Source organism: Gymnogyps californianus, chromosome 1 (genome assembly GCF_018139145.2).
Source record: "Gymnogyps californianus isolate 813 chromosome 1, ASM1813914v2, whole genome shotgun sequence".
Taxonomy (NCBI): Eukaryota; Metazoa; Chordata; class Aves; order Accipitriformes; family Cathartidae; genus Gymnogyps; species Gymnogyps californianus.
In genome coordinates, this window is record NC_059471.1 from 205,366,474 (window position 1) to 205,394,118 (window position 27,645).

Sequence of the window (27,645 nt, forward strand, 5' to 3'; positions counted from 1 at the left end):
GATATTGCACAGTTTATACTAACTACCAGGTTTGTATATGGGAATGAAGTATTTATGCTTCCACAATGTATGTCTGTATTCAAATAAATTAGATAAGCTACCCTTCTAGCACTTTGGGAACCTTTGACTGTCTATAAAAATAGAGTAAACAAACACGTCAGGCTTTGCACCTTCAATAAAAATCAGTCCATAAACAGATCAAAAAAATAAATAATACAAAGTAATGAACACACACACATGCCCAGAGTTGCAATCCAACATGCACCAGCTTTTTTATTATCGGTCTCCTCCTCCTGTTACTAGTGGGAGGTGAGAAAAGGCCTGTCCGTTGAAGGTTAATGACACGGCGTGTTAAAGACTGAATACAACTGAAAACAAAAGGTCCAGAGCTGTAACAAAATGTGAATGTACCGCTCTACTCAATCATCAGTGATTGCTTAAAAGCCAGAAAAGAGTAAAAAAGAAATTACATTTGAAAAGGTACAATTTCAGTGGTGCATATGCCAAATAATTATATAGTGATGGAACTGAGAGCCTGATTAATAGAAACAGTAGAACTCCAGATACAAGGGACCAAGCATTTTAAGATGCAGCATCAAATTATCTACATTAACAACAGTCGTCGTAAGCTTAATATACATAGAAAAACTGTGTTCTTTAATGTTGTTACAATAAAAGCATTTCATTATAATTAGAATAAGTTCTTAGAATAATCTTGCCTCGCTGTCTTTTCCTCGTCTAAGAGGAATAGCTGTTCTGAGTCATTTCTTTGAAGATATTTCTTTGATATATCTAAAGTGCTCACTGAATTCTATTTAAATTTCAGATACGACTCCAAAATGTTATTAAAGAAATAAAAAGAAAGGATCTTGAAATAAGAGAGTATAAAAAGAGGAAAAGAGAAATCCAAAAACAGTAAGAAAATAATAATAACAATGCATTAGCTAAAAAATGTCTTTTAAAGCAATTTTTATCCAAGTAATGTATGCATAAAATCATAATAATTATTTCTTTCACACTTGTCATTTCTTCAGACTCCAAGGATTTGCTAAAATGTATGATGTTATCCAAAATGAAAGGAATAGATGTATAAATTTGGTGCATGCTGCTCAGCAGAAAGCAAGTGAAATTAAAAACCGGGTAAAATTGCTAGGAAATGAAATAGAAAATTTAAGGAATACTGTTATAGCCAAGGAAAGGTGAGTTTTAAGTAAGCTGTAGATCACAATTATAGAAATGTAAGATTAGAAAGAATCTTAAGAGATAATCTAGTCCAACTTCAGCTATGCCTATATCATCCTTGATAGCTATTATCCTGATTTTTAAAACCTGATTGAAAGACATTTAGCAACACCCTTACATAATCTGTTCCAATTTCTTGTCACCCTGACACTTCACAATTAGCTTGGGCATCACTGCATGGCACGAAGCATTTTTGAAGTTTGTCTGGCTGCTCTCTCACTTTCCTGTCCTTTGAAGGGATAAATTGTCATTGCATTTCCTTTGTATCATAGTCCTTGAAGCTCTAGTATCTGAATTATCATGCTATTTCATTCAGTATGAACAACGCTGTTGTACTCATACTTGCTTATCCTTAGACAAAAAGTCGTATGTGATTCCACAATAGACTGGTGCATGGTACTATTAAATGAGTCACTAGCTAGTCATGTGGCTGTCTAATTATTAAATTAGAACAAACTGGGTTTCTTGGTTCAAACTCAAACTGAAGTTTATCGGATAGTGTTTATTTCAGATCAAACAAGACATGGTTTCAATTTCCAGGCATTCCTAGTCAAAATGAAAGGTTATATTCACAACAAAGAGGATGAGGCGGAACAGGGGGTGTCACTATTTTTTCCTCGACCATTATTTAGTGGAGATGTCTTTTTGCCATCTTTTTGTCGTCCTAGTGATGATACCCTGCAATATAGACAGAACGACAATGTCTCTGAAATGGGTAGTTGGGAAAGTTGGAAGCTAGTGTTATGGAATTTGGAAGCTAGTTAGCTGTGTATGCAAAACAGCACAGCCAAAATTGAGTAGTTTAAAAATAATTTGGTTTTCCCAAAACTTTGGTTTTTGGTGCCAAAAAATTGCACAACAAGACCAAAGAATGCATTCAGGATACATTCACTCAAAGTATATTGCGAATCTCCGAGTAGCTTGATTTCAAAGTCATGCTGGAGGTAGCCAGAAAAGAAGTGGAACTTCAGTGATTTAAATGATTTTGTCAAGATGCACAAGCTGACATTTTGTGCTAAAATTTTTGAGGCCTTCCCAGTCAATCACTGGTGAAAGGAGGGGGAAAACAAGGCTAAGACAGCAGATATATATTGTCTAGATATCAGAAATATCTAATTATTATAGATGGCCCTACTCCAGTACAGATCCCACAGACATTTTGATCTCTGCAAACCTAGTTTGAAAACTAGCAAGAGGTACTGAGTTATCACTAATTCTCTTGCCTATGGAAAGTATTTTTAATCCCAGTAAAAGACTTTAGTATCATAGTATCACTGACTTAACTGCAACCTACACAATTTGGAGGACAGACAGAGTATCAGTCCAAATAAGAGAAAGTTTTTTCAGAAAATATTTAATAACACATTGCATTTCTGCAATACTGTCATGCTTTCAGTCTGAAACTTGCTTGACAGAAGTTTAATTCAGTTCAGTAATACCCTGTGGAACTGGAAAGTGTTGTACAGACAGGGGACATGAACCAGAAAGAAGCTCACTGCTCTGCACAGAGTAATTCAGCAATGTAACGATGGAGCCCACGAGGGGAGGCAGGATATTTCATCTGCAGTTCTGTATTTTAACAGGAGACTATGTTTCTCCTTTCACTACCTCTTTCGTATGTTGATGCGAATATCTCACCAGTGTAGATAAAGTAGTGATACTTGATCAAGAAGTGATACTTACCACAATCAAATGCAGTAACTCCAAGTTCCATGTTGTGAGCAAATGAATGATCCGTGTGGCAACAAGAATCCGTATTTTAAGTGAGGGACCATCATCTGGTGGCCAGCTAGGTCGCTGGAAATAATGAGTTCTGTTCTTCATTTTTATGGGTCTATAATAGGATCTTGTCACTAAGCTTTCATTGTGATTTTTTTTTCCTCATCTGTCAAACAGGGAAACTGATAATTTTCTTTCTTGTGTGAACGTTGTGATACATTGTTTTATAAACAATAAACTTGGAGACCTTTGAATCGCAGCCACAAAATTATTTAAATCGCTTTTTAAATAGAAGGGCAGGATTTCTACACATTAAGACTTTGCATCACAGTTTATGCTTCTGCTCTTGAACTTTATTTCTTATGTCCCCTTGGGCTACCCAGTGGAGAAGAAAAGAGCTTTAGTGCAGCGCTCCATTTATAGCATTTTTTTGGGCCATAATCCAGTTCTCTTCAAGCTGGAAAGAGCTTGCAGAGGGAAGCTGTTCTCAGAGAGTCTTTCTACTTCTTGTAATGCTTCTGCGAAGCAGAGTGACATAGAAGATCCTTTGTGTATTTGAGGAATTAGTTTAAGCTCTGCTTTTAGTTGCTGAAATTGCTTTCAAATGGAAAGGGATGAAAACTTTCCTACTTTTCTGTTATGTTAAAGAAAATTGCAGAAACAACATCTGAAGAATACAAATAATATAGCAATTACAGACAGTCTCAAAAGCGATTATTGCAAAATTGTACAAATCATGCATGAGATGAAAGAAAAGAAAAAGCAACGGTGTCTGGATCTTGAGAGACTTACCAATACGGTCACCCACATTGAAGAGGAAATTGCGCAGCTACGCAAAAAATATGAAAGGGCTATTCAGCAACAAAATGAGAGGTACACACGTAAATTTGATGTAATATAGTGTTTCATTTTGATATTCATGAATCAACAATATTTTTCAACTTATGAGCACTCCAGATTAAGAACAGTAAAAGACTGTCTCACTACGATGTTTCGCTGAACAGTCTGCCTCACTGCAATGTCCATGCTGCTTTGCATTACACAGATTTTTTTCTCCATTGGTGAAGATGTTCATTCTTCAGAACTATTATTAAAAAGTATGGTGGATTGGCTACTGAATGCCCTGAGAGCTTGTAGTCTCCTGCTCCGTTTGTGCTCTGTGCACAGATAAGGTATAAAAATGCAGAAGATGTAAAGCTCCCTGATCATGTTAATCCATTTTTAAATGAATGGTGTGGAAGGCCAGAAGAGCTTTTAAAATTATATGAGAGAGCAGATCAACCTTTGCAATTGTTTGTTCTCTGATTTTCACACTGTAATTATTTTGTTACCTATTTAAAATGTTGTCACGATATTAAAATAATATTTGTGAAACCTTTGTACATTTTCCCAGATTACTACTACCTTTCAAGGTTGCCAGTTATGTTCTTGAATGGCATACACTGAATGTGAGTCAATTTTTTTTAAATTTTACCTTTTCATTTTGGGCTTATTGCAGTGGTCTTCTGCTCAGAAATCGAGAAGAAGAACTCTGCATTTTATATGAAAAAATAAACATGCAAGAGATGTTATGTAGAAATGGAGATATTGAGATGCAAGTTGTGGATGAAAAGATCAGATTTCTGAAGCTGAAGGTAGCTGAGAAAAAGAGACAGATTAAATTGTGGTTCAAAGCACTCCCAGTGAAGAATGCCCTGGATGCACATCTGGTGGTACTTCAGATACAGGTTGGTGGGAAAGAAAGCCTTTTTTTTTTTGTTTGTATTATTCTGTATTTTAAAACTTAAGGTAATTTCACAGAAAAAAATGTCTGGATGTACAAGGTTTATTAAAACAGAAAGTTCAGTAATACACCTATCTAGCAAAACACTGATGCATGTTTTTAACTTCAGATATGTGAGTTTCTACGCTTATGTGTAACTGATGCACTTTGTTATGCACACGCCAAAGGCTTCCTGGGTATGGAATCTCTGCTAACCCTCCCCATAGCCCGAAATGTCAGTACGACTAAGCTGGAGAATAGGAGTCATGGGGAAAAAATGGGAATGTAGATAAAATTTGTTAAAACTGTATTGATGGGGGTAGGTGGAGGGGTGGGAGATACACTTAGCTCTTCAAATTTCTAAAATAATAACTCAATTCACACTTGACCCTGAGCCTACTCTGGAAACTCTGCTGCCTACAGTGATATAATCCACATATATTTTCTTCTACACAAAAACAGTGTAAGTTTTAGTTCTAGTTACAAAATGACATTAAACAACTAAAACTGCAGTGTTCGGGACATTCTTTCCTTGCTTTCTGAAATGGCTCATTTACTTTTGACCTTATCTCCAGATGGTAATTTTTTCCATACATATTCTGTTAGTGCCTTCACAAAATCGTAAATTAGGGTGTACCAGTGCCTTTCGTAACTGCATCGATGGGAGCCGTGACTCACTGGTAAATAGTGCTGGCACTATTCTGTTACTTCTGGCCTTTTAAAGAAATTGTATGCTCTGCTAAAAGAGTAAAACGATGTACAATACCTTATGCAAATCATACCCCAAAGAACTTTACAGTGCCCTTACAGATTTAAACGATGAACAGAGGCAGTATGAAAAAAAAAGATGATAGACTAAAGAAAAAAAAAAGAGATGTTTTCAGGTAAGATTTAGAATGAGACTGAGAGTCACCGAGTCAAATACAGTAACAAAATGCAGATGATTTTTGTGAACTGACAGAGTCAATTGTGAAACTTTGCTTTTTCTGTTCTGCATTCCTAAACTTTCTCCTTTGTGATGATTGTTCATGTGAAGCCTAAAATCACCATTAAAGGGAGGCTATTGTTACAGGTACTTTAAATCTTTTTGCAATATTGACATAAAATTGAAAAGTAGGAAAATACAGAGTGGTGTGGTATTACACATGGAGTAGTCTTAATAAATGTTCCCAAGTCAGAGACTTTCCAGTGAACAATGGCAAATAACCAGTTATCAGCCTTTAAAATGTAACTAGATACTGTGGTTACTGAATATTATGTGGTTCAAACTGGCCATTAACCCAGCCAGATCCTCATGCTCAGCCGTTCTAGCATGAATACTCTTCCTCCCACAGCCAATAGCCATTATGTCTAGTGAGAAACAGTTTCAAATTGTTTGGCTTTATCTCCATGATTTAAATAAAAGCCATAAGCCCAAATCTGAATTCTGGTGTTGGTTGCCAAATTCAGATTGCTAATTCCTGTACCGATTACAGATTTGACCCCATGTTGAAATCCGACTCAGCATCTCTTCAGTTATGATGTGCAAAGGATCTTACGATAATGATCATTTGCACAAGACTTTGACTTGATGTGGTGAATACAGGTCTAAATCACTTGTCTCGTCCATGAAACCAACCTCTGAAGCAAAGCTGAGATCTGAAGAGGTGGTAACAGGAGCTCCTTTTGGACTACCATTTGTCTGTCTTTCAATTTAGATAATTATAAACGTTCAGAGAGAGCATCAGTGCACCACAGGACTACGAAACCCTGATTTCTATCAGAGGCCCTTAGACCTTCTATAATGCAGACTGTAAATCTCATTTCTGAGTTCTCCTCTTCATTTTTATTTCTCCATTCTGTTGTGACCTTGTGTAGGAGCCAGTGTGCCTAACCTTCACTTCGTGTTAGGAGCCCACAGAACACATTATGCAGATAAGTGAACAAAGTCTCTCTATTAATGGAAAGAATTGGGTGTCTCTGCCTCCAGAGAGAGACCCTGATAACCTTACTCAGGGAGCACAATATTTCTCTCAGAGGTCTTTATTCTGAAGACACCTACCTCTCCCCATCGATGGTATGGGAAACTTTGAATCATATAAGAAGGATGCTTCAAAAGGCATCTACAATGGAAATATAGTTTAGACCATCTGAATTAGGCAGGCCAAATCCTGTACCTGTACCTCTTAAATTTTCTTCTTCCTTTTTCCTACCCTTCCTGTCTCCTTAAGTCTTGGGTGTTTTTCAGACTTTGTCATCTTATTCTTATCTGTCCTATTTTTCTCCTCTCCTGCATTTCCCCATCATGTCCCATTACCCCAGAACTTTTTTCCTTTTTTCTCACTCCACAGGTGAATTAAACTTTCTAGTACTGAATGCTGAACAGATATACATAACTGGTAATACTTCAAATATATAGACAGAGATCTGAAAGGAAAACAAGATTCAGTCTTACAAAATAGAAAAATTTCAGTATTTGTTGTTTGCATTTGACTGAGACATTTTGACTCTTTTAGAGACACTGTTTGAATCTAAGTCCCATGTATTCTCACGAGATGCTTTAACCAGCACTAAATTAGCTGTTCTGAGATGGGATATCTGTTTCTGTTGGAGATGGACCTCTCAGAATAGATGGATGAATGAGTACACTGTAGTCAGTAGGCTGCAGAAACTGACCCCCTATCTCGGTGGCTGTGGTACCCATTGGGAAGGGGAAAAGCACAGGTCAGGGCTGTGTGCCAGTTCAGCAGGAACAAAAATTTCACCTGGGTCTCCTATATTCCACATGAGCTGCTTAATCATCAAACTGATGTATGTTCCACCGGTACGCTTTTCATCAGAAGCTGCACATTTCCACAAAAGAGCGAAACATTGGTGAATAGGTTTTAGCTAATAAAATACCATTGTCTTAAGCAATACCAGACCTCGTCTAAGCCAGTGCTAGTAACATGGACTAGGTATTTTTGTTACTATCGATGTAAAGCATTAAAAATAGAAATATTTACAGGTACTTCCTTTATCTGACACAAAAAATACCTGGTGAGATTCTAAGGTGGTTTTCTCTGAGCATAAACCTACGTAACTTTTAATTGGGACTGCACATCAAGGGACTGTTCCCACTGACTGAAATGACCCATGAAAACTAATCTGCCTTCATGCATCAATGAGAAATACTTAGCATTAATCATTAATTAGTCCAACACGTAGACCTGCTGAGCTGCCAAGCTGCTGTAGATGGGACTTCCATGCCTCAGAGTTCAGCTAATGTACAGGGACCGACAGTTTATTTGAGGCATTTGGCATCAACATTTGTCCAGGTTTTAATACAACCCCATGAAAATCTCCAGACTACATCATCAGAGTCACAGAAAAATGGGGCTAGTAGGGAGGTAAAGAGTTTATCTAGGCAATCCTGCTCCTACTCCAGCATCGGATTGCCTGTCATTCCTGCGAGGGCTAAGCTGTGCTTTCAAGCCACCACTGGGAAACCCCAGTTTCCCCAGCAAGCTATCCCAGTCCTTCCTTAACAGTGGAAAGATTTTCTTAACCTTTAGCCTGGATCTTTCTTGCTGCAGTGTAAGAATATTGATTTGTATTCTGTCCACCAGGGACATGACAAACGGATCACTCTCTTCCTCCTTGCAACATTTCATGTTACTGGAAGAAAGTTAATCATGTTCCTCTCCCATCTTTTGCTAGGCTACACAACCCTGTTTCTTTCAATCAGCTCTTACAGATTTTTCTTACATCAGTCTCTTTTTGCATTTCTTTTATTTTTGGCAACTTGGTCTTTATTTTTCTTAAGGCGCAGTGCCTAATATCAGTGGCTGAGAGTGAAAGGATTCATTCCGGCATCTTGCAGGTTACATTCCTGCTTATGTGTCCAGGTACGATGGTAGCCTTTCTTGCAACAGGACATACTGATTCATCTTCATGTAAATGAATGTAACAACCAGACCCTGTTTAAAGAAAGGATATCTAATCAGTTGACCTTGATTCTGTATTTGTACAGGTAATTTTTCCTGCCTACATGTAGCACCTTGCATTTGTTATTTAATATTATCTCTCTTGTTCAGACCTTTTTTCAGACCAAGGTAATTTTGAATTTGAATCTTCTCCTCCAAAAAGTATTTGCAGTCTCTGAGCTTAACCTCATTCTACTGATGTAGTTCTTATCTTATATTTTCATCAAGAACCCATTTCCCTAGCTTGTTTATGAGAATTTCATATGAAACAATATCAAAGCTATGTAAAAATCAAGATGTACGATACCTCCTATTTGTCATCCACACACCTGTTAAGTTATCACAGTAGGAAATTGGTCTGGTTTGGCATGACCCAACACACCTGTACTGGCTGTGATTCCTACCCTTTTTCTTTTCTAGCTATGTACAAAGAAAGCTTAATGATTTGTTCCAGATTTATTCTTCTGAAAGTGAAGATAAGTTATCTATAGTTCCATAGCTCCTTTTTCCCCCATTTTTAAAAATAGGTATGATATTTGCCCCTTTCTAGTGCTCTACATACCTCACCTACCTTCTCTGAGATTTCCAAAACAAGCACCAGATCTCCACTTTTTCAGACCAGTCCCTTTATCTAGGCATGTGTTTCCTCTTGTCTGTTCATCCTTCAACAATTCCTCCTGACTGATTACAATCAAACATAGAAAAGCCTCTCTTGTAGAGCCTTTTCCTATCCCCTGTATCAAATCCACTCCAAGAAAAAAGGGATTTTTTTTTGGTTTTAAGACTTAGAATCTCTTAGAACTCAGATAAAGTCTTGTCCAAGGAAAACACTACAAATTAGGAGAAAATAAAGATGCCTATAGTAAGCAGACACAGAACAGCGTCGTTATCTCTACATGTGCTTTAGTTTCTGTACTGTTAGATTAGCCCGCATCTAATCACTCCCGATTCATATTGCATTTAAAAGTAAGCCTAGTATTTAAGTTTAACATGAAACTTTTTATGGATTTTTTTTCTGGTTTGGACAGTGTTTTTGCTGCAATAGTCCTTCTTCTGTAAATTAACAATTATATCCTGCAAAATTTTACTTGGTAAGCTGTCCCTAATCTCATTAAGGTACCACTGCCTCCAACAAGGCATTTTCACCTGAGTTAGTGGTTGAGAAATTTGGTGCCAGATAGGAAACATCACTGGAAGCATAGCTGCATCCTGTTGTTTGTGCTGGTCCTGCTTTCACATTCTTCCCCTCTCTGTATTTTTGGGCTTAAGTTTTAGTTGTTTATAATTAAAATAAATTTTTCAGTGCCTAGTTATGCACTGAGTCATGCTTTGCCAAGGAAACTGTTCATTACAGTCATTTAAGGATTTTACTTTGCCTACTCTTAGACAAAGTGTAAAAGAATGAGTTGTGTGATGCTTTTTTACCAGAAAAAAGAAGTATTTAAGACAAGTGTTCTGGTAATGTTCCACTACCACCCAAGGAGATCTGTCAGTTTTCCCTTTTCCAGTTAAACATGACTTAACTGCCAGTGAACAAACCCCATCCCGGTAGCAACACCTAAACATTTACTTTATATTTTTGGTGACTGTTCATAACTTTGAGAGCCAGGGACCACTTATTTCCTTAATAATATCATCACCTGCAATTGATGGTTAGCATTTGTAACATAACACAAGTAAGTTGCTATGTCAGAGCTAATAGGTCAAGGTTGGAGTGACAATGCGCTGAGAGATGGCCAGGTGCGTATCAAAGCACAAAACCCCACCACTGCCAGTCTTGCAAGTCCAAACATGAAGAAATGGTCCCAGTCACCCCTTCAGCGAGTATTTATGCGAAGCATGGATGTCCATCTAGTGTATGCTGGGAAGTGTTGTTCCATGGGAAGGTCTCACATCGGAAAGGTCAGGGAACATCTGCCTCTCTGGGTGCCGGGAGTACCACATTGCTCAGTGTCACCCCTGAGTCACTTCAGGACATGTGCATGAGAACTTTAACGTAGAAAACTTGGATGCCTGTAGGGATGAGACCTTTAGCGCTAACCAGTGGGGAAGCAGGACTTTCAGCTGTAACTTGCAACCAAACTGTCAGGCACTTGCACCCTTCCTACATCCCTACATGGATCCTGTGGGTCAAACAGAAGATTGTAGGGAATAAAGGAAGACTCCCCACCTCAAACGTTTGGTGTATTCCCGAGGATAAAAAAAGTAGCCTGAGGACAAAGCAGCAGGTGGGACTCGATTTCTGGCAGACAGCAGGGTTTGCTTCCGTCCTGCAACTGTCACACCGTTGTCTCCTTTAATGGCTCGTAATCCTTTGTATTAACCCCTCTCCTCCACCCCCAGCACAAGGAAATCTTGTCTGTTAGCGCTGAGAAAGTCTGCAGGGACGCGCTCAAGCTGTGAGTCCCACAGGAGCCCCAGGCGCCCGCCGCTGCCCCTGCGCAGCCGCCTCCAGGCCTGGAGGTGCAGCTGGGCCGGGCTGCAGAGACCTGGGGCGCGGGGAAGGAAGCGGACACCGGTGAGGGCTCCCACCCTTCCCCAGTGCTCCCCTCCCTCCCTCCCTCCCGAGGACGGAGCCGTAGCTGTGGCGGGTCTCAGCTCGCTGCCCAGCCCCAGCGGCTGCGCTCCGTCCCCCCGCCTGCTAACGGCGGCTGTGGAGGGTGGCCCTGAGCCCACCCCGCTATGGCCCAAAGGACGCGATTTGGTACAAACCGTCTGCGGCTTTTCAGCCAGGCCACCAGCAGAAGCTGAAGAAGGTATCAGCCCCTGGGGCAGCCTTTTTCTAACTTCCCAAACAAGTTCAGAAGGTAAAAATCATCTTCTAGTCCAGGGCTCTTGTCGTGATACCTGGTGGCTCAGAGAAGAAGCCTCGTCCGTGCAGCTGCATTATTTATACACAATTTCAGGTGGTTGTGTTGCACGTGGAGGAGTCGTCAAGAGAACAAGCATTCAAGACGCTTAAACCATTAATAAGATGAAGCTGATTTATATTTGTGCATTATAGGGATGACCTTCTGTGACACAATCTACTGGTTTTCAAATTCCCATTCGTTAGCAATAGGACAGGAGAATGATGTACGTCCATCTCTGGTTTCATAGTGAAATGTTTTTCCAGTGTTTGACCAGTATCGTTTAGCTTAGGCCTACACTGCCCGAGCATCCCAAACTCTCCCAGCAAGGCTGGAGCCTTGCTTCCAAGCCCAGGTGTTGGCAGTGCCACCACCCCAGCCGCTTTCATGTGGTTCTCCGGGCATAAATCAGACTCACTGAGTCCGTCCATCTCTGGTCACACAGCAATAGCAGGGCTTTTGGCTTCTTGTCTGAAAAAATAACTGTTGTGGCTTTTTGTTTGCTAGTATTCCCAGTGCAAGGACAGGATTAAACGGATGGAGGAAATCTTTGCTGACGCCGCAAATCAGAGTAGAAAGCGAGACTTGGGAGGGAAGGACCCATCTCCACCCGAGCTGCTAAAAAAGATTGAGCAGGTAACATCACTTCTCACATCACAAGCTATTCCACTGTGATTGACCTCTTTTAGAACAAGCAAATAGCATCTTTTATTTTTAAAATAAACTTTCTGTAAGAAAAATTAAAATAGTTATGATTGGCTAATGGGAACTCCAGCCCAGCATCTGCTTTCCAGGACAACGGGACGTGGGACATTGCGACTTCTTCCAGCAGAGGCTGGAGAGGGGGAGCTCTGTGTGGTATACCTGGCTCTGCAGCATCCTCTGCTAGCTGGTCCATTCGCATCATTGGCACTTCAACGCAGACGCTCCCACTTCACTACAAGAAGGCACAGAAAAGGCAGCAGAGGGAAATATATGCAGAATAATAAACTGCTAACAAATGAAGTTGCCATTCTTCTGCAACTGGCTATTAGCTGTTCCACCACTGTGCACGGGCTGTGAGCAGGAGGCAGTCCCACTACCCTCTTAAAGTCTGCATATGTGACATAGGATCAAACAAACATCCTTATCAGGCTTTGGTTGTTTCCACGCTGAACAGGGAGCCACAGAACAGACCTTCCTGGAAGTGGCAGCCAGGCCAGCCAAGCAGCGGCACGCCTGACTGCGGCATTGCTGCCGACTGCCAGGAGAGGCTTCAAAATGAAGCATTAGGTCCAGTATGAAAGCCAATTTCAGGGCACCTCCTGTATGGCGTATGGGGGGAAGGTAAAGGAATGGAACGAGCAGCCATGATATTTTCTTAGATATTTTTGTCTGTCCCATTTATAAGGGCACAAAACTCCCCCCACTGTATTTAGTGTTCAGGGGGGATTCACAGGGGGCTGTGAAGGTATTAGGGTAACAGCAAGCTCGGAGCAGTACACACCTAAGTCCTCCTTTTGAAATCCAGTTTGTAAGGATTTACCATGAACACTTCTGCTTGAACTACTTGAGCTTTTTGCTTTACTGTCCCATATTCCTTGACACGAGGGAGCTCTGCATAGCCAAGCAGGCTACAACACAGCCCGCTATTACCAACCTGCGCATTAAAAAGCCGGGTTTCTTGGAGCTGTGAGATAAGTTTAAATGTTCTCTTTCAACCTCCTTGTGATTTTAAAGTCCTTCTAGTTGCACAGTACTTAGTCTTTGGAGCCCATACTTTCTTTTTTTTTTTTTTAGCAGCAGGAGGGTAAAGGTATTTAAAGCAAGAGCTGAAACCTTCTCATTATGGCGTGACTCAAGGAACCAGAAGATTAAATAAAAAAAAAGAAAAAAGAATCACTAGAAAAAAACCCATTGCTTTCAAGACAATCACAGCAAGGCAGTAATAATGCTGGTGTAAACCCCTGCCCCCCAAAAGGGCCCGGTCTGATATGGAAGACCTGTATGACTGACAGTAACCAACTGCACCAACTTTGGCCTGATACTTGGCAGAGAGGGTGAAAAGTTTGAGAAAACTGATGGTGAAGTGATTATTTATGGCTGTTCACCAGTATTATTTCAGCAGCTCTCAAAGCAACCACAGGAACACCTTGTGCTGCACCTTCCCCTGTTGTTTACCTACACCCTGTATACTCCTTCTCGCTGCAGCTAGAGGTAGAGCTGGTGCAGAAGGAGGAGAAGTTGCTGGAGACAGATTTTCTCTACGAGCACGTTTCCCGGCTGACGGACAGAATCCATGCCACGGCAAAGAACAGGAAGCAGGACACACTGCTGTTAGCTAAAAGGGTAAGAAGGGCATTGCACGCTCTGCTTGCCAGCCTATACAAAATGAAATAATATCTGGGGAAGAGGTAAGATGACTCACTTGCAAATTACAAAAGTGGCTGGAAATATTGATAGGCAAATCATATGTTAGTCTTCAGAAATTACAGACATTTAGTAGTAACGGTAATATAGACATACCAAAAGCATGAGGTGAGCGTACTTTCTTTTTGAAAGAAAGTTGCACCGTAAATAGTACCTTTCCCCAAAATATAGGATTAGTTCTTTCTCAGGTAGATGCTTAGAAACTTGGTAGAATCCTCCTTTTGGATGTGTACTTAAGAGCTTTTCCACAACAAACACGTCAAAGGCTAAGAAGAAATAAGGAAAAGCCAGGTAAATTCTACTCCAACATGCAAAAAGATAAACTTGGTATCTGGCTCAAAGTTTCTTTGTTATTTAGGTAGGGAGAACCACACAGGAAAGAAATATCATTTTCAATACAGTTACTTTTATATAATTATAGCTATTTCCTTTTAACTGCCAGTAATATTGTTTGGAGAAGAGCAAAAATCCTCTCACCCCACCTCCTTAATGAAAAAGCTCCAAATAGAGCAGAGCTGAGTGAAAGACAGGGGAAAAAAAAAAAAAACAACCCACCCAAACCCTAATTAATGTAAAACAAGGCCAGGGTTGATTTTTTTTTTTCCTTAGATGTTAGGTTTGGCACTCAGAAAGGCTTAAAACAAAACACGTCTTTATAGTAAATCTTTACTTTTCCACAGATAGAGAAATAACATGGCTGTTATTTGGGTCTGTGAAATCATGACCATGGGCTAATAAACTACTGTAAAAATGGCAGCGTGTCAAAAGTACATTCACAAGTGCTCTGACTCTCCCAATTCCTTGTTAGTCACTTAAAAAAGAATATTTAAGTTTTTTGGGTTTTTTTTGTTTAAATCATCTCCAGTCAGAGTCAAGTATTCCTGTCCTGTTCCTTTTGTTTGTCCCCCTGCCAAGGATAACTTCACAACCCGCAGCCCTGCTGCGTCCACATTATCATGCAATTATCTTGTAAGGATCGGGCTTATTACACCTTTATTACAAAGTTAATTGTGCATAAACTCAATGGGAATCGGGGTACCAGGCCGTTGAGGGCAGTGGGAGTTTCGCTATTCAGCTGAAAAGGGCAGGAGGTAATTACAAACTTGCTTTGCTGTATCTTGTATTGGAGTAAATGTGCCTTCTTACACTGCCAGTTTCTGTGGTTCCGAGTGTACACAGAAACACGTGTTCTGTTTCATTACGTCATTTTCAAGTATGGAACTATTTTTTAAAACTTAGGTAAGTATCAGGTCCAGCTTGACAAAGTGTCATGCCCAGCAAGTGTCTCCAGGGAAGCCCTAACTAAAATGCAATTGTTACTTACTCCAGACAAACGAACTGCAGAAGAAGATAAAGGACAGAACCCAGAAGATGATGGCTCTTGTTGCAGAGTTATCCATGAAGCAAGCACTCACCATTAAACTCCAGCAGGAAATGAGAGATAAAGAACAATTTTTGATGACTGTTTCATCAAGGATAGATCAAGGCCTTCCCCCTCCTAAAGAAACAGAAAATGAATGGTTGAAGATATTACGCAATGAGAAGATGCAAAAAGAAGCAGCTGAAGCCAGAGCTAAAGTAAGTTTTTGCCATATGTTGCAATTAGATCTTCAGCCCCATCTTCTCACTGCTCTAGCTTGTCTTTCTGAAAGAGCTGTGCTGGCTCGCTACGTAGCTGTTTGCTGCCAGACACGGAGCTCCAGGAGCCAGTGGAGATGATGGTATAGACAGAGACCACTACTGAAGTGGTACATTGTGGGTCTGTGGGGTTTTAAATGCAGTCTGGCAACACTGCTTAGAACTGGTCACTGACTCTTAAGGAGAGAATACACTAAAACGAAGACTTACCTTCAATTATTAAAGTAATTTGTGTGACCATGTTTTGGGATGATGGGTGAGATAGCCATTGGTGAATTACTGCATTCCATTTGATTTCAAGGTAAAGCTGCAAAAGGTGGAGTGCGGGATTCAGGAACACTAAGTTTAGTGTCTTCCACATACCAGATGCAGGGAACATCAGATCAGAAGTAGCAAGAAATCAGATTGCTGGGCAAGACACTGAGGGTAGGCAGGGCAGCATATCAAATAGTGCTTCAAATTCTACCCTGCTGGATACTACGCCTCCTTAGTTGAGACCGTCAGTGATCCCACAGCAGAGAGCTCCCAGAGAAGAAACAGTATAGAAGTGAGATGTGCGTACTGAGGGAAGTCTTGCGGATGGGAAATTAGCTGTGCTACACGAATCCTTTACTTGACGCTCCAAGGGAATCTGAAAAGCGCACAAAGCTGGGAGAAGAATACACCGTGCATACACTTAAAGAACTTCAAGTCGCACAGAAGTGCTGCAGTAAAACTGGTGCAGAATAAGAAACTTCTGTCATTAACACTTCTCCTCATGCTGTGACTCAGTTTCCTTTCAGTGCTGCAGATGCAAGCTCACTGCAGTAACAGTATTCAGGAACAGCTGCTGCCAGTGTAAACACAGTCACGTTTTGAAGCATCAGAACTATTGTTGCTGAGATGTTCTGTGCATACTTATCACAACTTTTAAAAGTTCATCTAATCGGTTTTCTTCACAAATAACAAAAGCATTACAGGCTCAAACTGTATATTATTTAAAAGGACAAACTCACATCTGCATGGTCAATAACTCATACTTGCCTTTTAATACCCCTCTGGGTTTCCTGGTTTGCTAAGGACTAGACTAATGGCGTTCTCTTTGTTAGGCATTCTGTACATTGGCTCAGGAGAGTACCAGCATTTTAAAGCATATAATCACTATGTGATCAAAACGTGTTTCTTTCGCAGCACGCTGCAGAAGAGGAACAAGCTGCAGCGCCCGGCTGCGTCCACACGACAGCTGAACAACGCCCAACTGCCTACATCCCAGATGACGAACACAGTCTCCCACTGCCGCGGCCCTACGGCGCTCTGGCTCCTTTCAAACCAAGGGAACCTGGTTCAAATATGAGACATTTCAGAAAACCTATTGTAAAGCCAATTGAAATCTGAACAGACAGCACCTAAAGCAGGAGCGGCCATTACCAGTTGCTGAATCTCTAGGGCCAACAGCATTTACATTGCACTGAAGGAATGTCCGTTCGTGTTTAGCCCAATTCTGTATTGAAAACAAAACAGCTGTTAATTGCCAGCATAGCTAAATAGTCACTGATCCAAGTTCCCTTCTCCTGGCTAGGAGGAACCTGGTATCCCAAATGCAGTGCAGTATTTTAAAATTGTTAAGAAAAATGAGTGATCATCATACTACGCTTTTTTTTCCAGGTGAAGTTTTATTATGTCTGATTATATTTTGTAACACATTTCATTAAAATGAAATGTATAAAAAAAAGAAAATGCTAGAAAATCTTCTCTTGTTATTAATATAATATGAGCAAAGTCCCCACTGCTTATACAAATACACCAACATAGCCTGCTGCAGTCTGGGATTGGAGTTTATGCTTGCCAGACAAATTTTAATTCTATTGAGAAAAAGATTCCTTCCCTCTATGCAGTTACTGAGAAAGCTAAAACTCTTGCTCCACTGATGGCAATGACAAGGGAATGACCATGAACTTGCTGAGTCACTCCTGAGAACTGGATCTTTTTATTTCACTGGTAAGGAACAGGAAGCATCAGTGGAAACTGCTCAGAGAGAATATCAGAGGTTGCTACTGAAAACCTCCAAAAATCTACCAAATTGTCAATGAATTTCACTAGTTTAATAGTCCAAAACTTTGATAGAGGTGTTTTTAAATCCAATAAGGACTGCAGAAATCCTACATGTCAGAATTAAGATTTTCTCTGCATAGCAAATCACTATTACTATTTAAAATTAATGTCACAGTTCAGAACATAAAAAAACCCAAACAACCCAAACAACACTGGTTCAGTTTTATATAAATAGAAGTTGAAAATGAAGGAAAAAACAAATCTCCATCATTTCTTTTTGAAGCTGAGGTTTGAAGTGTAACACTAAAAGTTGTAAGGAAAGAATTAAGTAAAGCTCTGTCCAAGCCACCGTGAAGGTAAATTTCTAACAAACTTTTTTCTTATCCTGTATTGCTTACAATATATTATACATAGCTTAAAAAAACCAAAACAAAACCTTGTCACATGCACTTTAAGATTATATTTCGCGCTAATTACAAAACTGAATATATTAGAATCCAACTCCAAAGGCAGAAGTACCGTAAGATAACACATGACCACCACAAGGAATGAATGCATCATTACCGACACATTATATACAAAAACTGATTCATCATCTGTTATTCTTACCTGCTTTACATAAACACACCAAGAAATCATTTTATTAATCTAAATGAGTAAACAGTTACCGGTTTCTCGTTACTGTACAATACAACTGGACTACCTTTTTCAGGATTCTCTATCTTGTTAAAATAACTGAGATTAATACCAATTTTCACAGCGTGTTTTGATACCTGCTGTAGTTCCACTTTTTTGACCACTTCAACATGAAACCACAGATATCTTTTATTGGAAACCTGGGTTTGTGTCAGACAAATTTCTCTAGGATATATTGAGAAGTCAGTGATTTCAGCCTCAATACATTGCACCAAACAATATTTTGAGTAGCTTATGTCAGTAATGGTGGCTACACAAAACTGCAGGTTATTTGGAAAACAACACGACATTTAAGTTTAAAACAAACACAAAAAAAAAGGTGGTTGCACACTTCTGTGTGAATACTTTTTATACAAGAGTACCACAGTTAGCCTTCTTCAACAGCATGTTATTTCAGGAATATTTGAGGCCCAAAAGCGTCAGAGTGTGTTTGAGTGCTGTTTCCTCCACAAATCTTACATTAACATGATCTTGTTTTTCATATGGATGCACACCTAGAAAAACATTGTGAGAAAGTTAGTATTTACAAAATCGTAGCTGTTCTTACACACTTAGTCCTGCCATCTACTAAACATCTTGATCTACAATATGAAAGATAAGGTAATAAATGGAACTGTGTTTTCATTTACACAAAATACCTACAGTTTTCAGTGGAGTCGTTTGGATGCTCACCCATGGCAGAAGCTTTCCTGTTAGTGGGATTAAGTAAGTGACAGACTCTCTCTGGAGGCTGCTAGGGATTTCCATACTAATTCTACACTGGAGATCCAAAACAATATTTAAGCACGGTGGCTATGTTTGTGCTAGTTCATAAAATGGACCAGCGCACATTCTTATATGGTTCTATATGGTTTAACTCTTTCTCCTCCCCAAATGGGACGATATCCATACGTGGACAATCCTATTTTAGCCTTCAGGTCCTTATCCTGACTTTATTTTGCTTACTAGTATAGGCATAGCCAGTAACGCTAAAAAAGTGTAATGCTTCCCTTAATGCACCTTGCTTTTTCAGTGGAATTCAAAAACCTTCAGCTGCTTAGGTTCACTGTATGAAGCAAATGCCCTAACCAATTTGAATTTAATTTCAAAAAAAAGGAACAGCACTGAAATAAAAAATGCCTGTTATTTCAGAGCACCTCCTAACCTAGTGACGTGGGTACTCTTTTCTCAGGTGGAAGATCTGATTTTGGTTGCCTCTTAGCCACCATAATGTATAAATAAGGAACAAGCCCTTCTCCCCATTTGAACACAGAATAACAGCTACCACCACGCTGTGCATGAACCACGTTTCACTACACGTGGTCTGAAAAATGCAAGTTTGCCAACTGGATTCAACACGCAGAGGATTAGGATGAAAGGATATGCAGTGAAGAAGCCCCCTGACAACTCCCGTCAGCAGAAAGACCACCAAACCTACATGTTCAGACATCACCGGAGTTTTAGAACTCAGTTATGTCAATATAGGCAGGATACGGCTGAGTGTGAGCATCAAAGGGTAACAATTATTGGTCTTCCAAAGTACAGAATTAACATTACCTTGATTCTCTATCTCTGCCAACATATTAGTCAGGTAGTTAAGTGGCAAAAACTCTACAGGGACTGAGAGTCTCTCAGGGATAGGCTTGCTACACTGTAAGGGAGAATATTTCAGGTTAGTTCACAAAGTCGCAGAGTACCAAGTTTCAGTGTTATCTTTAGTGTGTTGTAGTCTACAGAAAGACCAGGAATCTCAACAGTGTCAAAGCAAAAGATTAAAAAAAGTGGCCTATGTGCTCTTACCTGCCTGTTCCCCAGCTTCTCGAGCAAAAGTTTCACATATTTCCGTGCAATGAAATTAGCATTTATCGGATGATTCCAAAACTGGCGGACCTTTTGACCAAAAGCCTGGTAAGCAAAAAACAAAAACCTCAGAACATAAACACAGGACAGTGGAAACTTAGGAGGGGGAAAAGGAGGAAAAAACCCAAAACAAAATCCAGGCTGTAACACAGATGCTTTGCTTTCAGACACTGATGACAGAAGCTAAGATGTCATCATTTTTAGCCACGGAGCCTTCCTTTCATAGCCAGTAACTAAGAGATTACAACACACTCCTAAAATGTGGGAAACAATCAAAACCTTGCTACTCAGTACCCACTGAGCTACTCAGTAAGTTTCTATCAATCAGTCTGTCCCATTACCTCTGTCCCACTTCGCATGTGTACTTAAATATTAACCGAGGCTTAAAATGACCATCTGTCCTTCACTGTGACTCTTTGGTTTAGATCCATTCTCCTCCCAAAGAAGAACACAGATGCCCCATTCCTCAGTGCTCCGTTCAGAACAGGGCTTCTCTCAGGCTTAGTCTAAGGAAAGTTACAAAAGCAGAACGCCAACAAGGAGAGATACTGGGAACACAATTTGCATCCCATTATTTAGGTGATGGTCCTGGGAACTGAACATTGATTCACATTCCCAAAGGCAAAAGAGATTCAAACCCAGATGTCCCAAAGCTTCCAATCCTAACCAATATGCAAACAAATATGAACACACTAAAATTAGCTCCACCTTCTGCTATTTTCCTTATCTAGATCTCTTCTTTCCCCCCTCACTTTCAGTTGTATTGCAACACAGACTACTGAAAGAGTTCATTTAGGAAATGCTGGACAGTTTCAACGCTGCTTAAATACTTGCTTCTGCTGCAACTGAAGTCATCTAGTGAATGTAACCTGCTCAAAATAGTCCGAGTCACCCCAAAGTGTCCTTTTTGGCAAACAAACTATTCTCTGCATTTTTTCCCAAAGCTGTAAATAGATACAATAAGGCACTGAATCTACTGCACATAACTAGCAGTACATGTCCCCTAAAGCCTGAACAGCTCAGCCCTTCGAGTCCAAGTGCGGTTGGAATGGTGTTCCCCACCCACCAGGCCTGGGGCTGACAGCTCAGAGAGGCCCCACACTGATGTCAGCTCACCAACCCATGCCCAAAACAAGACACAGAGGACAAAGAACCTCCTGTGGAGCTCTCCTTCCCTACCCCTTCTCAAAACTGCTGCCAAATAAAGAAGCCCTTGTTAGAGGAAAACCAAAGCGGCACTTCTGGCCATTTGAACTATACGTAACAGCCCATAATGAGCAAACAATAAGCAACTTATGTTGAGGAAAGCCTGATCTACAGCAAGGCACTCCCCGAGGGGGGATCCCTGGTTCTCCTCTGCTCAGCGAGATGTTGTGCTTCCTCTGCAGTACTGTGGTGTGCACTAAGAACAAAAAGGGGAAAAGGAGAAGTCAATCTCCCATTCTGTCGGAACTTTTAATGAAGCATCAGTAATTAGTTCCAGCATGTGGCTAAGCGAGTCACCTTACCAATGGGCGAGGCTGGGAGATTTCACAGAGGGGGAGGAGATCTTGTAATTCAATCCCTGCCACAGAGTTGTGGTATGATCAGACTTTGCAGCTTTTACTGTACCAGGTTTTGAACATATTTGATAAAGTGTATAAAACTAAATGCAGGGGTCACAAGCGAAAAAGGCATTTGTGGATGCTAAACACACACAAAAACGCCGTAAGTCCTCTTTAAACCCCGTTAAACCCTTATTGCTTTATGCAGGTGAGTACTCAGCAGAACAGTGTCAGTCTTGTCTATTTGATTCCTGTAGGTTACTGGAGACACTGTAAGACATTATGGACAAATCTACAATTTAAGTTATCAGGGTACCTGACAGGTCACGAGTGGCAGATGGAGAAACTGTGGAGGTTCAGGTTATATCTGAGCCCTATTTGAATCACAGCTAAGTCTTCCATTGGCTTGATCCTATGCACAGGGAGGAATTTCCTATCAATTCCAAAATCCAAGAAATGACATCCAAAGTCATTAGTTACCTCGGGAAGCCTCATGACAATACTGAACTTCAGCTTTTCATTCTTCTCAGTGTTGTCCAGATCTGTAAGGAAAAAAAATAAAAACAAAACAAAACACCACCAAAACAGTAACCATATAACTATAACTTTCAACTTGCACTGAAGACATTCTGAATAAATGTCACCTCTGTAATGAAATGAAAATTTTAATTTTAAATAAGGGCTAGTAGGAGTGTTATTTATATTTATACCATTTATATAAATATTATTCTGTATATTTGTACGTGACTTCACCATTTTATGTAACAATTTATACAGTAATTCAAACCTGTTATGACTAAGTAGAACTCTCCACATTTATCAAGATCAGGCACAGATTACTACAGCATATTGTGTCGTCCCCTTTCTTGAACACTGGAGAAACAGCACATTACAAGGGAACATGGTTGCAGCTGTGATGAAATGCATTACTGTTGGAGAGTCTTATCATAGTGCTGCTGCATCCCAGGAAACTTATGCTACTGTTCTCTCTTCCTCCCTTCTGATCTAGAAAAGGCAATTAACACGGGTGTGATGCTAACTGTGCCTGCACCTGCCCATTTGTCCCACTCCCCATTTCGTTCTGAAGCCTTAGGCCCCAATCATTCCCACCGTAGGTGTCCTAGTTTGCTCCTAAGCCTCCTTTGTGGAAATGAGCTACTTGGCTCCTGCTGAGAAGAAAGCCACATACAGAACACGATCTGCTCTTGATGACCACACGGGTTCATATAGAACTTTTTTTAACTCCTGCTTTCAGTTAGCATTACGATATATTTAGAAGACATCCACAAGCTCAATATTTACTAAAAATATTGCAATGCTGGGTCAGGTAGGCTTTTGTCTGCTTATTTTGAATTACTTCCTACCACAGAGCTTCTAGCCATTTGCTAATCCCAGCACTAGGATTATCTTGTTCCAAACATAATCAAAGCAAAAGCTGAGCACTAGATAGCAGACTAACTTCCTTACTCATATGTGTGCATTTTCATAAATAATCACAGAAATCCCCCAACAAATTCTATGATGAGCTTTAGTATTCACTTTTCTAAGAAGTCCCAAGGGGAAAAATTATAAGCTCAAATTCTCCCCAAACAGGTATTTCTTTGTCTACTACAGTAAGGCTCAATCATATAGTTTGAGCCCTAGCTTTCTCCTTTCAGCTGGGCAACACCATCAGCTACAGCCCTCACCGAAATAACACTCTGTGAGAAGAGCTGAGTCTCCTGGGCAGTAAATCCTGTGTCTGAGTTTGAACAGCTGAAAGGACATCACTCCCAATTAGCTGGCTGGTAACAAATGAAACACACGAAACTCACTGTACCTTTCAGCAATTTCCTGACACATGTTTCTGTCAAATGCAAGACCCCAGTATCGATATAGTGCAGCAGGGTGTGCAGAGGGAGACATCGAACACCAAGCCCCAAGTGCAGAGTGTGAAAACCTATGAAAGAGAGACAAACTTGTTTGGTACAACAATGTTGGGGTTTTTTTTCCCTCCAAGTATTAGAGACTGGCATTACTCTAGCTAAAGCCAACACTCTCCTTAACTTCTGTTTCTAGTTAGTAAGGAAATCAGTTTATCAAAAGTCATGTAAGTCTTATTTAGGCATCCTTTAAGTCCTCTCAAGTACAATCCTGTCAGAAAGAGGAAAGCCAAGGGGAGTGAAAACAGTCATTATAGTCATACAGTCATTAAACATCTCCAAGCTGTTGCCTTAGATCTGAATTGTTCTATTAATTTGTCTTTTATCTCCCTCTTTCCTCCTAATTAATCAATCAAAAACTGAGGCCTCACCACCCTCATTATGTGGCTGCCACCCACACATTCCCACAGACAGTGTTAAGACTTCAGTTTCTCACTTAACATGGTCTTGTCATCACGTGACACCATTTGAGCCCACACAGTGTAAGTTTGAGGGACAACCTCATACCGAAACCAGTTTCACAGATTGAAGACAGATCAGGAAATACAAACTAGAAAGATTCAAACAGAATCTGAAAGCATTAAGTAGTTAAGAAGTCTTTCCCTAACAAAAATAAGCAAATGCTTTGAAAGACTATAAACAATTATGAGAAGCTCTATGAAATGACAGTCTACTATCAAGATCAGCTCCTCCATCAAGGCTGGAGGCAATCCTTTCAGGATAAAACTGAAAAATATTAGCAGGGCAACAGCATGAGAAAAAACACTCTTTTTTTTTTTTCTCCAGGATAGGATTTTTCCCTTGTAGCCCATGACGCTAAAGTCCAGTTGTCTAAGAAAAAGAAGTCTAAATCTTAATTCTGAGCTAAGACTGTGCCCAAGCATTTCACTGGAAGCTGAAAATAGAGAACTAAACCTCTAATTTGTTGTCTCTATTTGTAGTAACTACTCAGTTTTGTTTCATTTTACTTGCACATGTTTATGGAGGATCTTCCCCTCTGTAACTGTCTTGAATAGATTTCAATACTGCCAAAGCTAACTTGACACATGTGCTGCAACTAGTGCTCTTCTGGAAGGAATTCATAGCATTGCTCTCCTCACTGACGGTTAAAACAGCAAAACATCGGACTTACCAGGAGGTAAAGGCATGCACATGCCATTTGCAGCTTCCAGAATCCGACTCATGATGTGGAACACCGCAAACTCTCCTGCACTTCCTCTCTCATCACTGCATTTAACAAAGTAGCAACATATTAGGAACCTGAGATGCCCACACTCTCCTGGAGATACGGTCAATTTGTTGTACTACATGTGCACTAAATGCATGCATTTTGGGTGAATTGTCATGGCATGCTATCTTGTTTACTTAGGTGTTTGTCACCTAACAGCACTAGCTGATCAATGCTGACATCCAAAGTCTGTGGTGTCCCCTTTCTCCTTCCTCCACTACTGCATATTTACAAGTCTCTCAGCAGTACCTGGTATCAACAGCAATAGGTGAAGTATTTTGAGTGCTGGCATAAGTGACCTGGCTTTTACAGGTGTTCAACACCCACTACCCAGCTTGAGACCACTGTGAACTCAGCAACTTTGAACTCCAGCCGCAAAACTGCCTATATGATTAATATTCATGTTGGCTTAGAGAGGGCCAGCAGGATCATTATAAAGAGTACATGACAGTCATATTGACATTCACAGTAGAGTAAGCACTGACTGTTCAAGCCAGTAGTACTGTTGAAGACCAAAATTATTATGCCCGTATTTTAAAAGGCAGGCTGAAAAATTTAACAAATTACTTGCTCACAAGCAGAAGATGCAGGAATGAAGCTGGTATCTCCTCCAAACTTCTTTCATTATTCGATGTACCAGATTCAGCTAAAACAAAAAAGAAAAGACTGAATGTTTCTAGGAGCCTGTGTACAGCAGGCGCTTGGCCTTCATTCATTTCACACACCAGTTTACGTTAAAAACTTATCATAAGACTCTAAAAACTTATCATAAGACTCCTACTAAGACTTCAGTATTTATCTTTTTCTCCTAGGGGCTTAAAATGTAAAATTGATTAAAATTTGAGTTGTAACTGAATTGCTCTATTCCAGAAGTTTAAAGCAAGTGCTTCCAGCTCATCAAAGCATTTTGTAAGACATACAGCATCTTAACACATTGTGCTTCTTGGGGATCAACTGATCTCATGCTCTTGCATCAAATTCTCAAAGATCTGTTTGCCATGAAAGCAAAAACTCCACGTCCAAGTGGCTGAGCATTCGGCAAGGAAAGGTCCCTAGGGGCCAGACAAAACTGGATGCTGCTGAAGACAGCGGAATACTCAGTTTGCTGAAAAAAATCTGCAGGAGGAATCACAAATCTAGTTCTGGCAAGGAGTAAAGATGAAACAAGCAAATGCCTCTTCTCCTCTATTGAGTTTCCTTTTTGTCCGTAGTGAAGTACAATAATCCCCTGGACTACATTGTTGCTTCTTGGTGCTCCTAGGCTGACCTCCAGTACAGACCGTCAGCACACAAAAGCCACAAGCCCTGTTCTCTTCTGGGCCTTCTAAGCTTCTGCAGCTGAAAGAGAAACAACGCACGAGAGAGTTGAAATAACTTCCTCTAGCTGGCCCCTCACGGCTGTCACATGTAACCACTTCCATATCTCAGTAACAGAACTGAGACACTTCCTCTATGCCTTTTATCTCTGGGTCTCAAAGTGCACTAATCAATCAATCCCAGGAAACTCTCAGGAAGCAAGTCTGACCCCTGTTTTGCAGAGAGGTGTCACAAGAAGTTACAAACCCTTTTCCCTCCAAGATGGCCAGAATCCAGGAATCCTTTTTCCCTACTCTCTTTTCTGCTCATAGGCTCTGCCCTCTCCAACCTCTAACTTGTCACAGGCTCTGAGCAAGACAGAAACAGGACACACAGGAGAGGTTCATATGCAAAGGCCAGAACAGGAATATTGGTCTTCAGTAATGCTCCTGAGTGCTCTCCTCTGTATCTTGGCCAGAAAGCTCTACAAAGTAGCACCTTTTCCCTCCACCACTCCATCCAGCCTTGCACAGATACCTGGCACAGAATAACCACCTAATACTTTCCATCTTCATACTTTCTGGATGCAGTGGAAAGCTCCAGTTTAATCTCTCTCGAGTATGGCAAGTTTTCTCCACTTGTCTTCCAGGAAATGAGTGATTTCCAGTTTTCAGAGAAGGGTCACAAGAACCGCATCTGCTGCCGGAATGACTTTCATCTCTGGCCAGCACACAGGGTGCAGCTAAGGCCTCTGCATCAGGAGCTACAGCTGGATCTGAAGATGAGTGTTGAGATGAAGGGAAGGTTCTTACAAACTCCAAAATCACCTCTTACTATTTGTGCAAAAAAAATGGTTTTCACGGGTATGATAATCCAGAATCAATATTCTTTGCTTAACAATACAACAAACTGTACGGCTTTCGCAGCGTATAGAAAGATAGCAACTTAAGTCATAGTCAACCTAGCTATCACAACATACTTAAATCTTAAATACATGCATGCTTGTGACATGACACCCTCACCAACAGCACTACTCCCTTTGGAGATCAGCATCTACCATCTACAACGGACATCGTAGAAAATACATACAGAAAGAGAAGCCATGTCTCAAACTTTTTTCAGTATATAACACACAGGATAACATGCATGAGAGAAAGGAAACGTTATCTGTTTTACAGAGGGAGTACAGGCAGCTTCCTTTCAAAGGCTAGCAATGGGTCTCTGGGGGAGCCAAGTTAAGAGCTAAACCCATACCTTCATGGCAAAGCCATTTTTCATTTAGTAACAATGACGTACAATATGAAGTTTTTCTGGGCAAGTATCAGAAGCGATTTCCCTTGGCGTGCTCTAAACTAATGAGAGAACACATGATCAATAGCGAGACAGTGCATGTAGTAGGGCCTAGGCTGACATTTGCAAAGCACCTTGCTGTCTTGAAACATCTACATTTCCAGGCAACGGTGCTGAGTAGACTGAAGTTCCACTAAAGTAATTTGGAACCACAAGTGCTCAGCTCCTGCGGCTGT

General features: G+C 40.5%; 2 protein-coding genes across 4 annotated transcripts in view; one reads left to right on the forward strand and one right to left on the reverse strand.

Annotated features, from left to right (window-relative positions):
• The window catches only part of CCDC146 (coiled-coil domain containing 146), a 68,760-nt gene extending 51,727 nt beyond the window's left edge, over positions 1–17,033 (forward strand). Inside the window, exons 11-18 of the mRNA XM_050907721.1 lie at positions 827–915; positions 1,035–1,199; positions 3,610–3,834; positions 4,460–4,688; positions 12,024–12,152; positions 13,707–13,844; positions 15,255–15,503; positions 16,734–17,033. Coding sequence (XP_050763678.1) covers positions 827–915; positions 1,035–1,199; positions 3,610–3,834; positions 4,460–4,688; positions 12,024–12,152; positions 13,707–13,844; positions 15,255–15,503; positions 16,734–16,937 — 1,428 coding nt within the window. The 3' untranslated portion in view covers positions 16,938–17,033. The remainder of the gene's footprint in view (positions 1–826; positions 916–1,034; positions 1,200–3,609; positions 3,835–4,459; positions 4,689–12,023; positions 12,153–13,706; positions 13,845–15,254; positions 15,504–16,733) is intronic.
• A 169-nt stretch (positions 17,034–17,202) lies between these two features.
• GSAP (gamma-secretase activating protein) overlaps positions 17,203–27,645 on the reverse strand; it is a 48,729-nt gene continuing 38,286 nt past the window's right edge. For all 3 annotated transcript variants that reach the window (XM_050906767.1, XM_050906757.1, XM_050906747.1), the window contains 7 exons: positions 25,399–25,469; positions 24,728–24,822; positions 23,493–23,612; positions 22,154–22,215; positions 20,070–20,174; positions 19,827–19,920; positions 17,203–18,784 (listed from right to left, as the gene is read on the reverse strand). In XM_050906767.1, the coding sequence (XP_050762724.1) occupies positions 18,684–18,784; positions 19,827–19,920; positions 20,070–20,174; positions 22,154–22,215; positions 23,493–23,612; positions 24,728–24,822; positions 25,399–25,469 (648 nt within the window). In that variant the 3' untranslated portion in view covers positions 17,203–18,683. The remainder of the gene's footprint in view (positions 18,785–19,826; positions 19,921–20,069; positions 20,175–22,153; positions 22,216–23,492; positions 23,613–24,727; positions 24,823–25,398; positions 25,470–27,645) is intronic.